The sequence below is a fragment of the Vidua macroura genome, chromosome 1 (assembly GCF_024509145.1).
Source record: "Vidua macroura isolate BioBank_ID:100142 chromosome 1, ASM2450914v1, whole genome shotgun sequence".
Taxonomy (NCBI): Eukaryota; Metazoa; Chordata; class Aves; order Passeriformes; family Viduidae; genus Vidua; species Vidua macroura.
In genome coordinates, this window is record NC_071571.1 from 9,021,418 (window position 1) to 9,039,619 (window position 18,202).

The window sequence follows — 18,202 nt, forward strand, 5'->3', positions numbered from 1 at the left end:
TCCCCAGGATTTACAGGAATGAGCTTTGAAAAAAAATAGAAGGTTTTATTTTAAAATTAAAAACCCCCAAATCTCCTTACAACAGAGCAAAGCAATACTTACATACACTGTAAAGTCTGATAACAGTGACAGTAATTATCCCTTAAATCTGTTGCAGGTTTTGCAGTGGCAATTCATCTGGAAAGCATCACTAAAGGTACCCTCTTCACAAACCCTAACACTGGTGTAACACAGTAGCTCTCTTCAGTGTTTACTCTCACATACACACGTGCAATTACGTGGGATTTTCCTGTTCCACCACAGCTGTGGATGGAAGCACAGCTATGTGAGTACTGCACATACTTTACAGCCTCACTTGAAGCCTCATTTGATAACCAGGAAACAAAATGTTCCAGTAGCATCTTGGTTCAAAGTAAGAGGAATTCTCCTTTCAGAAATTAAGATACGAGAAATATTTAAGACACTGCTATCCATGGACAAGGCTAACCACAGTTCTGAGCTTCCCAGGTGTATGCTGCAAGGATGAACCCAGAGATCCTCCCACTGCAGCTGGCAGACTCAAGTACCCAAGACTGTAACATGTATGTGCCCCCACTACTGAGGGATGATCTTTATTTGAAAATATTCTACCCTCAGGACAAAAAGAGAAAAGGTTTATGACAAGACATAGTTACCCTCTTTAATGGCCAGACAGGCTTCTGATTTTACCTTTGAAAGAGTTAATTCCTCCATTTCTGTGATGCAGACTGCATCATTTACTAGTGAGCTAATATTTGCTTTTTTATCATCATTAAGGGAATGACATGACTAATAGTATGAACAACACTTGATCAAAAAACCCTGATTTAGCAAAACACCAAAGAATATGCATGCACTGGAACATAAGAACAGTCCTAGTGGACTGGTGTGCTTAATGGGAAGCTTGTCCTGAAGTGTTTTGTCAGTAAAGTCCCTAAAACATCAGTTTTTACTCACTAGTGTCCCCAGCCCATGTGTTGTGATCAGCAGGTCACCCAAAAGCATTTCAGATGTTCTCAGCCATAGGTAATTTTAGGGAAAAGCAGAGCAAATCAAATGTCTTGTTGAGATGCCATTGGATTAGAGACAATCCAAAGCAGAGACAGGGATTCGTTTGCTACACCATTTTTTCCACCTCTGAATGCCTTGGATACTATGGTGATGGGAAATACATAATGCCTGGAGAGATTGATCAATGAAACTTAGTGCTGCAAAGACAGGACACTGTTTCAGAAGAAAAACATCTTGAAACAAGAAAATTCACAGGACAGGAGATGAAATCAATGGCATAGGAAAAAGCCAGCATGACTCGTTCTCACTCTACATGAGTAAGCCTCTCTTCCTCCTCTGCATCTACATGTTCTGCATTTATTCCCTTATTGTGACTAAAACAAATGTGTTTAAATATATATTGCTAGTCCTCTACTAAATCTCATTTTGTTATGAGGGCTTTTTTCTGTTCAAGCTTAGGATACTCTGCTGCTGGATTATGTAAATTCAGCTCACTGCCACTGGCATGTGCAATAGTCTGTAAAAAGTTTTCTGGTGACAGACACAGACAAAGAAAGAGATTTTCAAGGCACAAAGGGAGGTCTGAACCCAACCTGCCTTCACAGGTGAGAAGAGCTCAGTGTTTAAGTGCAGCATGAATTGCAATAATTCTTTGGAATTATTTTGCTGAAATCTGACACAAATTCAACACTTTCTTTGCCATGCTGAGGCTTTCTCTTTAATATGGGAGTATGACAATATGGCATTACATTCTACAGTACCCAATAACAATTTATTTATGCTTTTGAGCCAATTCAGGTGACAAAAATACAGCATATGCTACATGACATTGGGAGAGAGGGATATTGCATCTAAGGACATTAGGGTCAAGTCATGCTCTTACTGAGATGGCTGCAAAATATCCACACACTGCTAAGGCATTTGAAACATTGCTCATCTGGAAAACCCACACAAACTAAATTTGATGCAGTGGTTTAGAGTAAAAGCTAGAAGAGCTTGATCCACTGATTCCAAGGATATCCAATTATTGGAAGTGTTTTGCTTAGGCTTCTAAACTATTAAGTCCAGAAATAGATGCAGATGTCAATTGATTATCATACCACAAATAATCTAAAGGAAGGGTTAAAAATACTAGGCTGGAGAGCAAGTGACATTTGGAAAGGAAAACAAAAACATGTCAAAAATACAGTATTTTCTGTCTTTTCTTCCCATATGTGTCTGCTACTGGTTTCAGAAGCTAAATAGAAGGATAAAAGAAGAAGAATTTCTACAATAAAGACCTGCCTTTTTACCTTTTGATTGTATTTCACTTTGCAGGGAATAAATTGGGGTTGTGTTTGAGACAGGCTTTTTCACAATGGATTTCATCGCTTGTTTTAAATGAACATACCAATGTAACTTAGTGTGAGACTGAGCTAATATTGTACCAGCAATATTGTGAAAAATGACTGTGCAATGTGCTGCTTTTTTTTAAACAGAACATACATTTGCAGAAATTCACTGTGAGCCGGATACTGCCAGCCTTCCCCTGCCCCTAGCAGCTCAGTGAGCCGGCTGAGTAAATATCTCTGAAAGCACTTCCACACCAGTGCAAGCCAGATTTTAACTTCAGTAATTAACTATCATCTTCCTAAAGGCTTGAAGCATTCACAGTGAGTGCACAACAACCCACATCAGGAACATTAACTGGATAAACTAAAAGAAAACAGGAGAAGATGCAAGCTGAATGATATTTGCCCCCAAGGAGAGAAGAGGTTTCTGAAGTTTAGGGTCATATCCTTTGCAACCCTTTCTCTCCCTGCAGGCATAAATGCTGGATGCATGCTGGCACTTAACAGCTGGTGCTCCTGATTAGCAGATCTCAAGGGGTTAAAGTGTTTGCCCTTAGACAGTTGTGTAAGTGGAGTATCCAGCATGTCATAAAAACATGGGTAAATTCCCCTTTTCTCCTGCAATAAATAACGACCCAGCCAAATTCTGCTGCAGTGGGCTCCATGAGGTGACCAGCAGCTCACAATATTTAAAATCACAGTGAATTACCTGATGTTAGTTTTATGACTATAATAATGAAAGCTTCCCTCTCTTCTCATTCCCCTAGACATGGCAGGGGTCCTATTTTGCTAAGCACAAGATACATGAGAAACACTCTGTGGAGGATGGTCCCTTCCACATTGTAGCAGTATTGCTGTCACTATGATAGCACAGGAATATGACAATGTTTGTCAAGAGGAGTAACATCTTTAAATGTATCAGCTGGGAAGGAAAAATGAAGGCATATCATTAAAAAGTTTTTTTCAGGTTCAGCAAGCTATGGAGTTTGTGCATCTGAATATGTGCTGGGTTGGTTTTTTCCCAGTTATAAGAACAATCATCATTGTTACATAAATGCATGAGAAGTTTTAGCTTAATTAAGGTAATCTTTGAGATTTTTATGTAATAGGCTTCAACATACACTGAAAGCAAAGTCAAATCTTCTATTTTATTCAGTACTCATGAAAAGTGCAGTGTAGATTCTGTGAGACTGATAGAATTTTATATTAAAGCTCTGTCTTAAAAGGAATATTTTAGATTCTAGATGCTCTGAATTTCCTGTGTATTTATAAAAATGAAATGATGCTTAAATACTTCATCAAAGCAGTTATTTGTGGGGGGTTTCCTTTTAAATAGCCCAAACTGAAGAATTTTCTTTGTGAATATTTCACAAATACATTTTGCTCATAAATATTAAATTAAAAAGGATTTTTTAGTTGGGAAAAACTTCCAGCTATACCTCAAAAAGATATGATTCTAACTCTGCAGAATGCCTATAAATTTGTTACTGTGAGTCCTAAAGGATGGCTTGGTCATTAGGGGGCTATGTTTAGATAGATTTCAGTTCTCTTACAGACTGAGATTTTGACTTCCTGCTAAATGATTTAGCCACTTGGGCTAAATCATTAAATTCACCCTATGTTTCACACCATCATTTCTAAAATGAACCATTTTCTTCCCTACCCAATGAGTTGTTATGAAAGCAAATCCATTAATGATTATAAGGTACTTGGACACTAGAGAGGTAAAGACCTAGATAGATCATCTTTTTCTTTTTTTCAATACCCTTTGCACCTTTCTCAGCTCTCTTTCTGTTCTCCTTGACCATAAAGTGATCACAATACTGAATATATGAGGTAGGAGTCATGCTGAGCAGTTGTAAAGGGAGGGGGGGTTCTTAGCACCTTTACCATTTCTCCTTAAGGAAATGATGATGATCAGTGTGGGAATAAGCATTTATCCCAACAGAAAAAAATGGAGTACTAAGGGCAATACAGAAATGACAAATGCCTTTCTTTTTGTAGCAGAAAGTATTCAGCTTCATTCTAGTCATATATTACCTGCCTAATGCATCTTTTTATATTTATTATATTGTATAGATTTTGAATTAGGCCTTGAAGGGCAAAGGGACTTGTTAGCTAAGATTAAAAGCTAGCTTGGTAAAATCTTGAAGGAACAGTCCCTACCACACTTCTTTACACTGTTTTTGCTAGAAGCTGAAAAAGAACCAATTAGTGTTTGCAGGATGCTGCTGATCAGCAGCCTTTAGCCTCGGACCCTGCATGGCTCAGTCTTCCCAGGCAGCCAGGAGCGCTGCGGAAGGTACACTTGTAATAATGTGAAACAGCAAAAATGCACTTGAGAAAGAAAATGAGGGGAAACAATGCAATGCCAGTGAGGACACTAAGCTGTCTCATCACAGTGTGCCTGTATTTAGGAAGAACACAAGTGTTTGTCATGTTTGGGTGATGGCTGCATGACTCATGTCTAAAAGTGGCGTGTCACGGTCAGAGCAAATGCGCGCAGCGGCTTTACGCTGCCTTTCTTCCCTCCCCATCTGAAGACTGACAAAGAGGCTTTCTTTGGTACTGCATTTTCTGTCCCTCTTCTGCATTCAGCTTTGCCACAGCAAGGGGATAGTGAACTATGGAGACCAAAGGACAGACAGTAAATAGATCCAGGTCTGTCAGGAGCCTAATACACAAACATACCCATCTACACTTCTGTCTGCCACAGTGTATAGAGACACAAGTGGGCTCTCTGGGGAGTTAGGAGGGTAAATCAGCACTCATGGACTGTTACACTGTCACAGCCATGCTGTTTCCAATGTCTAATGTAGCTGGACATAGCATAGATATGCTGTAGATTTGCAAATCTCCTAAAGCCCTACATGCCTCCAGCTTCCCACTGAGAGCTTCTAAAGGAAGGCTCATGTAGCTGCCCCAGCAAGTGTTTGCCCCATTGAGTACTTAATGTTGCAGCAAAACATTTAATCACACCATATGAGGGGCAAACTCAATCTGATTAAAGAGAAAAGGGTCATAACTAGGGGGAGTGTAACACCACTTCTTCACTGACCATTAGTTTTAATAGCAAACCCGTAATATTTACTAACTAGCTTAGTCTCAAAGGCCCAACCTCATCTCATCTACTCCAGCCATCCTTGAAGTTGGAATTGGAGTTAGTCATCTCCTCTCTCAACAGCTAAGAAAGAGAGGGTAAGCTCTGATGGGCAATTCATTTGCCTGAGAATTATCCTCCAGAGATGTGTATCGTTCTCCTTGATGACTGAGGAGACCCAGACAACTAGGTTAGGTGAGATGCTTAACACTAGATGTTTTATGTGCCTAAAGTTAGCTGGAATGAACCTGGGCTGAAAAGAGCTGAGTTTCTGCTCTTCACTTCTGGCCTCATAAATGCTAGAATCTGATCTGCTAAAGCTTATGGTGTTTGAGATATGTGCTTTGTGTCTGTAGCCTTCCCTATTTCCGTTACCTCCACATTTGGTGATTTTGAGGGAAATTACAGAAGAAAGGCAACATGGAACCATAATGAAAAGATAAACCAGCAGTACAGTGTACTGAAGGCCATGGAAGTGAAAAATGTGTCCTATGAGTCACTGCTGTTTGTATGGTGCTCTGCTGCAAAGAAACAAGAGTATTTTCTTCCTTCAACTTGCACTAAGTACCCACTAAATAAAAAACACTTTTAAGTGTTAGAGATAAAAAAGGGGTCTGACCATCAGCTAGAAACTACAAAAATAAAAGCAATTTTCATTTGTAGTTATCTAGATGCCTACTGCTGTAGCTCTGCTCTTGGCCAGGAGGATCATTTGATGCTTTTCATGGAAAGAGAAAAGCATCAGCAAAATCCTAGTGAGGGGTACACTTTTAAAGATAACAAAGAAGATTAATGTATTCAGGTTGGCATTTTCATTATAAGCTTATTCACTCTTTGAGATTAACAAAATCTGTGTGCATGTGTGTGTAGTTAGGGATGGACCCAGCCTATGCCTGAGTCAGTGAACTGTCTGTAATTTCAGACAAAATACATAAGTGCTTCTATGCACCTAAGAACCCAAATTAAAATTTCATTACCTTTATTAAAAAGAAAACCAAACAAAAACAACTTCAACAAAAGTACCCAATGGGCAAAGCAAGCATGTAAGTGGAGAAGGGAGTGCTTAAAGTGATAAAAGCGAAGTAATTAAAATTATTGTTACAGTCATGCACACACAGAGTATACATTACATATATGCATTACATAATGTGTTACTGTTTACACATTTTGTATTAATACTTGAAGACTGCATGTAATAAATGTACAAATGTGTAATGGCTTTGTCAGTACACAATCCAAAGGAAGGTGGCACTGAAGATGGAAGACATAGGCACAATCTAATATTCTAAAAAAATTATACAGGAAAAGAATGCTTCTAAATTTTACACTGATTTTAACAGCCTTGCAGGGATAGATATTCATTGCTGACATGCCAGTTTTTAAGTTAATATCCTTTGTCAATGCCGAAAAAAACATGCAGAAACCACTCATTGTAACTGAATGCAAATGGATGCTAATTTGAGGACCAATCCTTCCTTACTTCCAGTGTGTGTGAGAATTGTCACATCACATTCTATACATGATAGGAATTGTTTCTCTTTTACAATTAGATTTCCTCCACCCTCCCCAGAAGTTAAAAGTAAAATGAATATGCCTAAATCACTACATAAGAACTGCTATAGAAATGGATGCTAATGAGTTTTATTCCATACGGGGTAAAATATCCTATAATCACCTATTGTCACTGTAGAAAATACCGGTGCAGGCATCTAAATTCAACTTACATGTGCATGTGCAGACACACACACACACACAAAGCACATCTAGAGCAAGTATTGTGAAGGTGCTGTTACTCCCTGCTAATAGATGTTCCCCAGGATCAGCTCCCATGGATTTTTACACAATTTACTGCTTTTAGTATCTCTTCCAGAAACTCTTGGTACATTACCTGGCAGTTGATCTCCGTTTGATGAATCAAATATGAACAAAGTTAAGATGCTTATTGCAAAAATGACATTTATGAAAACATGTCTCACTTGGCCTTACAAAAATCTTGAAGTCCCCTTTGGAAAATATACATTTTCTTTCCAGGAGACACAGAAGTAGCTCGCCTACATAAGTCTATTAAATTGTAAGAACTACATTTTACATTACTTTCATTTTACATTGCACGTAGGTGGTAAAGCTCTCACAAGACAGTACATGGAGTGACCTGAATAAAAGATGCAACTGTTATGGATTCAATCTTTAAAATATTTAAACAGAGTTTATCCTTAAAAGTGACTAAACTGGTCCAGCTATAGAAATTGGGAAATAGTTTTAGCTACACTTTAGCTAAACTTTAGCTAAACTTTACTTTAGCTAGTACACTTTAGCTACCAAATTGTTCCCTTTACAGCCAGAAGACCACCACTGGTCAAATGAACACTCCTCTGCTGCATGAGATTAGCTACCAAAAAAGAAATGGTTTTACTCTCTGTATATAAACTTCCTTTTCCAAACATGTGTCCAGCTGCTTTCAAAGCTGCAGCACAGTACTTCTGTGACCCAGCTTTTTCACTTTTCCATATCCTAACCTACCCATGGTGGGAAAAATGCTGCACAAATTCCTTATCTGCTTGTCTCCTCCTTAGTTTCAGTCAATGACCTCTTGTTTTCAAATTAGTCACTATCTCAAGCTGCTTACTGACATCAATACATTTCTTTCAGGGTCTTCCAGCACTCTATGGGGACCCCCTTTGTGCTCCCTCTCCCAAGGAATAGCCCATGCCTGATCAGTCTTTCTTCATGATTTATTTGCCCCTAACCCTGGATAATTAGGATTTCTTTCTACCATACTTTCCTATTCCCAAGTTGTTTCCAATCAAATCCTAAGAATAGCAAATAACTGAAGAAATATGGCTCTTTTAGGTTAATCCCTGACCACTAAATCAAACAGATATATATATATATATATGATAAAGAAATTGTATCAATAACATGTTTGCTTTTTGCTTGAAATCTTTATATCCTGTAAAGGAAACCACCTAAAAATGCAGACCATAGAACATACAGTGGGAAACATCAACCAAGAATACCTTCCCCATGGTCACTAATTCATTTCAGAACAGAAGCTTGTAGAACATGCTACATTTTTATCTTCCTTTCATGAGCTATTAATCAATGACTCCATACAGGCAATAACATGCAAAAAGCTTTAAAGCATCAGATGCCCAAATGTGTTTTTCAAAGGAAATAAACACTACTTTAAACAGCTTTTTCTAAATAGTAAGAGTTTGCTGAGCACCTCAGGCTGGACCATGAAAAACTATCCTATACATTCCCTATACACTTGTGCATGTAGCTGGGGGCCCAGCTCTCATAGTGATTAATTATCTGCTGGGAAAGGCTGCAAGAACAAGCACTATTTGCCTAATTGTGTTTCCAGGGTAACTCATTACATAAAAGTTACAATACATAAATGCAGCTCATTGGAAAAACCAGCCTTATAACATACGATATGTTTACATGGACACGAGCAACTTCCTTTGGAAATTGAAGCAGCAGCATTTCAGATTTACATGGTTGGCATTACTGCTGCTGAGAACTGAGGCAGTCTTGTGGATGGCACAACAGTAAACAAAACAAACCCCAATTTTTTGGCTCTCTATTTTTTCTTCTGTGTTCCTAGAGATAATAATCTGTCTCACCCAAATCTCAAAGGCCAGCAATGTAATTAATTCAAATTTAGACCCTGAAAACAATTGTATTTTTAAGTCCTGAATTTTTCTGCTGTAATTTTTTTTCCAGAATACCACCTATTTCTAATCCCACTTTTTGACCCTCTATTATTACCTTAAAAAAAAAAGGAAAAAGAAATCTCCTATTTACAGTATATATTGTCTCAACCTCTGAAGGAAAGCAGTATATTAAATTTAATTTTCATGGGAGAAGCTTGATCCTGGGCTGAGGAAATATTCCCTCATTCACCAAAAGCATGTCAGAAACAGTCAGCTCTAGATTTGTATCAGAACAACAGAACAATAGAATTTTCTCAGACTTTGCATAAGGACTCAAAAATAAGCAGATTGAATCCATTTTAACACGAGTATGGGCAAGCATTTCCTTTCATAAAATCCTTTCAGAGAGGAGCTAACCTCACAACTTCATTATGATTGTTAAATCCAAACAGCAGATAAGCAAAACCCCAGCAAGGGTTCAGATTAGCCCAAATCATTTGATCACGATGAGTCAGAAGGCGAATTAAGGAATCTTTTGTTTTGCCTTAAAATGTCACGGTATAAACTGCATCTGCTCAGGAGCTGACTCACAAGACCCTCGAACAATAGGGTAGCAGGGGCAAGGAAAGGACTTGGGGAGATAACCTCCACAGCCAGCCCTGGCCAGAGTGTGTGTGCTCATCAATTATAATCCAAGCTTTTGAACGCAAGAGAATAAACCGTTGGTTCGGCTTTGCTAAATCGAATCTTTTTTGCTGGGTTTTAGAATTTGGAAATCAATACTTTAAAAGGATTTTAAAATTCATATTCGCCTTCCCTTTCACTCATCTTGTTTCAGCTAGTTCAAACACAAGAAAATGGATGGTCAGCAAACCCTAAGCAGCTGCTGGCTGGATGAATATCTAAAAATCAAACTATTATCTACACTATCCAACCCTCACAGTTCAGAAAAATGAAAGTGGGAAGACTCCTTTTTTTTTTTTTTTTTTTTTTTTTTTTTTTTTTTTTGGTGCCAGAAACACTCAATAAAAATGTCTTGCAATATATCACACTTTTAGTCACTACAATCAGCCTGCGGGAAAGACATGAAATGAGAAAATTCTCAACTTTTCTCTAGATCACACAAAAAGAAAAAAAATCTGATCAGCTCAGCATTACTGTGAGTTTGGGGTGAGGAAGAAATATCAAGTAGACTAAATCTAAATCATCTTATCTTCCCTAGTAACAAAGGATAAAACTTGTAAATACATCAGGAACATTGAAATTCTCAGCAGAAATTGGCCTCAGGGAAACAGTCCCTATGAAAAATCCAGCAAGCATTGTTATCTACAAAAACAACCCATTATCATTTTTTGTATTTATTTAAATAATGAAAATGCACATGGGTTGAACTAAATCACTTCTCAGCTTCTAACTCAAAACTAATGCTTGTCCTAAGATGGCTGTCACTGAAATGAGATGTGATTTGGTGACTGTCTTAAAATTTTAACACCCATGTACAAATAGTTATCATAGTTAAAATAGGTACCATAGTTGAAACATGTTAAATAGTATTAAAAGATGTTACTGTAAGGCCAGATTCAACACTGTCATTTTTCTTATTGCCTTGATGGGTATAGGATCAGTCTCTGCATATCACAAAATCACAGAACACCAGGTTGGAATGGGACCTCAAAGATCAACTTGTCTAAACTTTCTAGGCAACAGCATATGAAGCTAGGAAGAAAAAAAAATAATAAACTACATGATAAATAGCTACATTTATTATTGGAACAATGAAACAAAAGGATCTACTTTGCATTGTAGCTTCCATCTGACATGACACAGGAATGGCAGCACTGGACAGACACTGGTGCTCTCTGCCTATTCCAGTATCTCACATTATTTCATGTGGATGTTAGGAACAAGTGCACAGATGCAGTCATTGCATTTACTACACCAAAGACAGTGAAATTAATTAAGAACCTTCCCCAACAGCAAATCTGTCCCAGTGCCCCTGTGAGCTCCTACACATCCTTCCACCAGCTCAATTCACCTCTCAAGTACACCCTGGGAGCATTTCTGCTCTCATTACCAACTTTTACTGTCCTGCAAGTGCCCTGAGATGAATTAAAAAATTTAAAATTTTCATTCCTCAAAATTCCCTTCCTCAAAGGAGTTGGGGCCGTCAAATTGATGTGGCAGATGTCAAACACAAAATGCTCCTCAACTTGGTTTCTTTTCCCTTGCTTTAGTTTTTAGGAACAGGTCCCTTGTTGGTGGCTTTCAGCATCTAAAATAATATGAGGGTTGGCAACAACAGGGTAGTAGAAGATATGAATTTATAACGTGTTTAATAGACTAAGTGTTCGCACTAATTCAATGAGCAGTAGAAGAAATTGTAAATGACAAAGGCATTTACAGTTAACTGTCTAAGAGAATGCAGGGAAGTAAATCATTACATGAAAAAGGAGTTCCTTTGCCCAACCTATTAAAGACCCCACTAAAGAGCCAAGGTATTTATTGATTGCTTTCTACTTTCCCACTGCTGAAACTAAGTACTCCTCTATTTACTTTGATTTAAAAATGCATTATTGTCTACTTTCTACTAAACCAGACCATGGAACAAGAAACTCAAATTATTCTAAGTTTATTCTTAAAAGTCCGTGGTGGTTTTTTTTTTTGGTTCGTTTTTTTTTTTTTGCTTTTTTTTTTTTTTTTTTTTGCTTTTTTTTTTTTTGAAAGACTGAAGGCCTTAATCCTTAAAAGCCTTTTTGAAAGAAGGGTTCCTCGATGCTGGCCCTGCAGCTGGGCCCAGATTGAAAGTGCACTTACATTTTTATGTTCAGCGCTGAAGGACTCTGAAGTTAGCCCTCGCACTGCACATAAAAGCTTTGGAAAGGGCATTCTTTGCCACTCGTGCAATTCATTCTCTAAGAAAAGGAAATGGAAAGAAAGATTTCATGTCCAGGGCTTCAGGCCTTTGATCATTTGATGAACATTGGATCCTCAACCTGGGCCTCCAGCTTCTCAGGCCAGACAAAGAGGGCCCCGGCCGCACAGGCTGGGCCGCGGCTCCCGCCCGAACAAAACCTTTGGCGGCCGCACAGTGTGACAGCCTGGGAAAGGCCCACCTCAGCAGGGCTGAGATGCCCGCTCTGCCCTTTGATCTTTCATTTAAACTCCAGCCAAAGCACCAGGTCAGGGGATTTCGCGTCGCACACCCCCATGGGCAGAGGGGAGCAGGTCAAGAACAAAATGGGGGTGACCGATCTCCAAAAAGCCCTGTGACGCCTTTCTCTGGCCAGTTTCACATGACTTGTCTGGCATTGTGCAGCGCTAAGCCCACACTTAAAATGGAATTTGACATTACATGGTACAATGGAGTCAATAAATGGCATTCTTCAGTGCTTTTACAACAAAGTCAACCCTCCCTTAAGTGGCTGAAAGCCTCGAGCTAGAAAATACTCCTCACTTACTTCTATATACCAATAAATTGCATATATTTTAAATCTAGTTTTCATTATGGCTTCTCACTGCTGATAGCCGAAATGAGTGAACAAACACTTAACAAAGGTCCACATTAATTTTACGATGTACCATTGCTTCTATTTTTAAAGTCTAGGTTGTCACGTGGCAAGTAACAAGCATTGGAAATATCTCCATATTCCTTCACAGAGCAAAAACCTGTTTTCCAACGAGCATGAAAAACTAATCTCATCCCACTGAAAAATTTATTTTCAGTACAGCGCAAAGAAGAAGGCAAACATACAACTTCTTTTAGCATCAGTGGCAAGTTCCACATGATGCTTGCGGGCAGAAAATTCAGTCCATGTTTGATGAGACATGTTAACAAAATCTGGAGAGAAAAAAAAGAAAAGCTAAAATCTTCTTTCTAAAGAGACCGGATACCACCATGTCCCAGAGGACTGGAATATTCAGGATGCAACAGCAGATGACTACAAAGCATGGAGAGTATTTTTAAACTACATATAAAAATATGTCTGTGTTAGAAGATATTAAACACTGTAAAGTGATTAGAATTCAAAGAACGAAATATCGTTTCTCTCTATAAATTAATATGCTTTTACAACTAATCCTTTTTCATTAAATACATGTGTGCACATAATGCCAGATGTGGCTTAAGAACTCAGGTTAAGAATCAATAAAGGCAAATTTCTTTTTGTTTATTTGGTCAGGTTTACAGGCTCACTCTCACCCTCCTTCCTTTTGAAGACAGTATCAGCATTAAAAATTTGGTCAGTTCTAACAAAGATTGTTTCTGAGTATCTCAAGTACTTCCCACCATAAACAATTTACCAATCAAGGAAAAAAAAAGGAACGGTCCCAATCTCTAGATAATCTATAGATTGTTCATTTTAACAAACAAGTTTATGTTTTGTTGACAGATTATTTCCCATGTCATAAATTTGCATATCACAGATGAGACTTCTAAGAAACAGAAAAGTTAAATACATTGTTCAATATTGAACAGATAGTGTCAGAACTGGCAATGGAGATTTATTTTCAGTCCTCTGTCCTGTTCCTTTTTCCTTGTAAGAAACAAATCTGTGCCAGACACGAGGCCCTGTCTGGCACCACCACTTCTACATGCATTGGTGGCAATGGGCAGCTTCAAAAAGGGAAATAATCACATTTGACTGTCATGGTGGCAGGTAACACCCACATGGGCAACAGCCACGAAACAGCCCGGGACCTAGCTCCTGTAACCACTAAATTAGGGTTGTACAGCCCCAAGGCATCTCTTGTAAAAACTGTAATAACTATTTTAAATGATAAATTTAAAAATTCAAATACTTCTCAACAGCACAAACACACCTCTCATTCACAAAGCATTTGCGTTTGGTATGAAAATAAAACTACAGAACATTCAGGAAAGAGTACAATTTGCCTCTAATTTATTCTCAGATTCTCTGTGAATATTGCTCCCCCACTGTTGTCATGGCAACACAAGCACATATTTCAGTACTGAGGAAGTAACAAGCCTTTTGATTCTCACCTTTGGCCATTTTATTGAGAACCATGTCAATTAGAATGTAGGTTCCACTTCTTCCTGCACCATCGCTGCCAACAGAAAAGGAAAAAGAAAAAATAAAGCCTATCAGTGTGCATCTAGACTCAACACGAAGGTACCTGCCCTTAATGTTACAGTGTTACACATGGTGGGAGAGGAGAGAATGAGGGGTTAAAGGAGGGTACTGAGAGAGGAGAGAAATCTTGCACTGAATAAACACAAGCTGGTTGTGGAAGATTAACTACTAGCCTGCATGGAAAACAGGGCTTTGTTTTGATTTTTTAAGTTTATACAAGAGAAACATTTTAAACAACAGTGGAAAGCCCTAAACCAGGATACCATTTCTATTAAAAAAGTGTACATATAAGTGACCTTACAGTCACTTATATATGAGATGAAGAACTCAGAGTAAGTTTGACTAGAACATTATCCAGAACAGTTAAAAATGCTGCAGATTGCATTTGAACACAATGATCAGAGGGAATGCAGAGATCTGCTCAAAACCAAATATTTAATTACTGAGGACTGCAATTTTTCTTCACTATGTATGAGTGGTTTGTTTTTTGCACTGTATCTTTCCCTTTAATTGTTCCCTAGTAACAATGACCAGAAAGAAATATTATCTTGTAATTTTAAGAAATAGCTTTAACTTTTGTGTATCCATAGCCCTTCCTCAGAGATGTGAGACCAAGCCTCAGGAGGGGGAAAGATCCCTAATCTGAATGCAGCTTGTGTCCCTTTCAGAGAGCAACGGGTAATTGCCAGCGTGATGCTCTTTTAGAGCTGCTGTTAGCAAACATAATTAAGACTTTAAGTAAAAGCTTTTTTTCTTTCCCTCCCCAAAATTTTTACAAAGGTGCATGTGTGACCCATTAGGCTGGTATGTAGTTTTATTAATTAAGCCATTATTTTTATTGATAGCTCAATTTGTGTAAAAGAATTAATGAAAGAAAAAAATAATAGAACAGCATGACGCATGCTATTGCATTCTGTTTACAGTCAGGCTATGAAACTTAATTTCTGTAGACAGAGATTTTTTTCTTTCAGTTACTAGATCACTGTTTAGAGAAAAGGAGCTAGTGGTAATAATTTTTTTTCTCCGTCTATGAAGGGAACAAAGACACAATCTTATTAGTTAAGCTGAATAATGAGAGACAAGACAGCAATCAGGCCCAATAAAAACAAAAACTCCTGAGTTCATGGCAGATATTTCCATCCATCACAGTGAAGAAATAGCAAGAAATGTGAAGTCTCTTCATTGTGCATCGAATTGTTCCTTTCTCACGTTTCCTGAAGGCAATGCAGACAAGCCCCCACTGGAGCATTCAGCTCCTTGCATCCTCACTCGGCTGAGCCACACGTGAGAAACACGACCCCTCCCTCCTCACTCCCATCCAAAGTGAAGTGCCACATGGCAAACATCCTGCCTCTTAGCAGGGCTCTTTTCAGTCTTCATTATCTACAAGGATATTTTTGCTAAATAAGTCAGAACCCCCAGTGGCAAAACCCAACATTAATGTTATTATGGTAAACTTTTCCACCGAATTGCCTGACAGCTTTAGTGTGCGTCTATCACATTGTCAGGCCTAAAAATACTCTGTGCTTAAAGAATTACTCAATCTCTGGGCAGGTTTCCACTCTCTGACATTGCCCTCTTCTTACCCTGATCACTAAAAACAAGTAAAGAAGAAATGAAACATAACTGAGTGTTAATAAAATAAAGCAGACTAAATTGGGAGGGCATGCAAAGAACATCTGTAATTTTGAAGGAGATGTATGAAATTGAAGTGCTACTTATACTAGAAAGTGTGGCCATACATTGTTATGTCATGGCTCAACATCTAATAAGTCATATGGAACAATAATTTCATGATGAAAACAGATCCTAAGTATTAAATAGCATTAAAACCCACTTGAATTATACTTAAAACTTTTAGCCTATCTCACTGTTTAGTGATTAATGTAAAGCTTTAATTTGCCCACTTTGTTTATATCTTCGTTAAATTCTTACACATACAGATCTCTCTAAAGCTATTTTAGAAATTGTACTTGCCTGCAATGAACAACTACTGGACAAGAGCGACCCCTGTAGCACTTGTTTACTTTTCTGAAATAAAACAGACACAAGAAATTAATTAAGCATATTATATACTGTTTCTTTTGCCAACTGCCAAAAATAAGCAATAAGAAAATGCAAATATTACTGTCTTTGAATAAATACTCAGGTTGATAGTTTCCTAGTATAACAAGCAACTAGGTAAATAATCTTCTTTAAAGTTTGATTCTGGTTTGCTGCCCAAGAAATCCCAGAAAACATTCCATTATTACTGTTGTCCTGGCAAAACAAATGAGCTATTTTCTCAAATGGTTCATTTCTTAGCTCCAAAACTAAGATTATCTTGAGATGCCTTGATTTTGAGGTAAACTTTGAGTTCATGAGCTTGCTCAAGGAAATATCAAGGGTCATCAAACTGAATAAAAAATTTAAAAAGACTATTCCATTACACCTTGTACAACGTGTGCTGATCTGTAGCACCGCTTCTTCCCAGAAAGGCAAATGCCAAATCTCCTGAAACGCTTCTTAAAAATTCTAAAATGTAATCTTATCATAGTAAAAATAACTAAACCCATCAGTAAGCATTGGTTCTACTGCTTTGCTTCAATTTCAGAAGTGTTATATATTTAATATTTACACATTGTTGTCTTCGACAGCTTCCTGATTAAACATTTTCAGTGGCAAGAGAATATATGTGAAATCAATCAATAGGAGTACAGCCACAGAGCAGGTCAGCTGATGTGTAAACTCTATGAAGGAATTAACTAGTGCTGAAGCAAACCAAGATAGTCAGTCTAAGAATAGAGCCCACAAAATTGGTTTAAATCTATTTAAATTGCCTTAGGAACACCAAAATCCCAAGCCTTCTCTTTTGCTCTAGGATATATTTTGCATGTCAAGAACATCGCAGGCCAAAAACCCATAAAATATGCACACATATGTTAACAAGGCAAGATGAATAAAGGCTAAAATGGGAAAGCATTGCTTCAAGAAATCAAAACCTTTCATTCAAATTATTTGATGAGATGTTTGAGTTTACTGGAGCTAGAAGGTCTCCTATAAAATAATTTCATAGGGCAGCTTCCAAGGGGTGCTCTAATAGTGTAAGTGTGCTCCCCAGCTCAGTGTAAGTGTTACATGGATCCTGATAACTAAACTAAAGGGAGATGCTGAAATTTGACAACAGTGGTGTGATGTTATTATGAATTTTAAAGCATAACTAACCTACTGAATCATTTAGTTCTTGGCTGTTCATCTATTCACTAACATCTGTGCTGTGAAAACATGCACATATCTTTAAACGCTGCTTACAGTATAGCCTGAAGATGCTTAAACTTCTGACAGGGTGTTGGGATACCTGGAACTCAATCCAAAAGGGGCTATGGAGGTATTGGTGATATCCCATGAAACCATGTTTTCACATTCTTATTTTTGTTACTTAAGATTCTAACCAAACTTGAGAACAATATTAAGTTCTTGTTGGGATTCCCTTTAGACATTTGACTTCAGGGACTTTTCACAATTCTTACTCTTTTGCTTACTTATGTAAATCATACTTACAGAGACATTCTGTCTCTATATTCCCTGGATGTGAGTAATTAGTGCAGTAGAACAATGTTCTTATTAAATGAGTGGTAAGTCATTGAGAAGCACATGACCTCAGAAGTTAAATGGACCATTTATATGTCCATAAATATATCTACATGCAGGCAGTACCAAACAAAACTTCAATGACTTGGGCTACAGCAGAGTTTTCACATGAATGAACCATTCAATTCCTGATGGTCGTATCTTGAGGATCAGCTCCTTCTATATGATATAAAGCCTGGTTTGGTGGGTTGTTTTTTGTTTTGTTTTGTTTGTTTTTTAAAAATTGTACAGTAAATCATACTTGAAATGACTGTACCAACATCTGATACAGTCAGCCTGCATTCCCCAACTTGCAGCTGGTCACTCTCCCCCCACCCCCATCAAATGCATTAGTAAAGAGTTGTTTTTCCACTTCAAGTATGA

General features: G+C 37.9%; 1 protein-coding gene across 1 annotated transcript in view; it reads right to left on the reverse strand.

Annotated features, from left to right (window-relative positions):
• Positions 1–18,202, reverse strand: part of PTPRN2 (protein tyrosine phosphatase receptor type N2) — a 636,596-nt gene that overhangs the window by 11,258 nt on the left and 607,136 nt on the right. Inside the window, exons 20-21 of the mRNA XM_053982009.1 lie at positions 16,187–16,240; positions 14,119–14,183 (exon numbers count right to left, since the gene is read on the reverse strand). Coding sequence (XP_053837984.1) covers positions 14,119–14,183; positions 16,187–16,240 — 119 coding nt within the window. The remainder of the gene's footprint in view (positions 1–14,118; positions 14,184–16,186; positions 16,241–18,202) is intronic.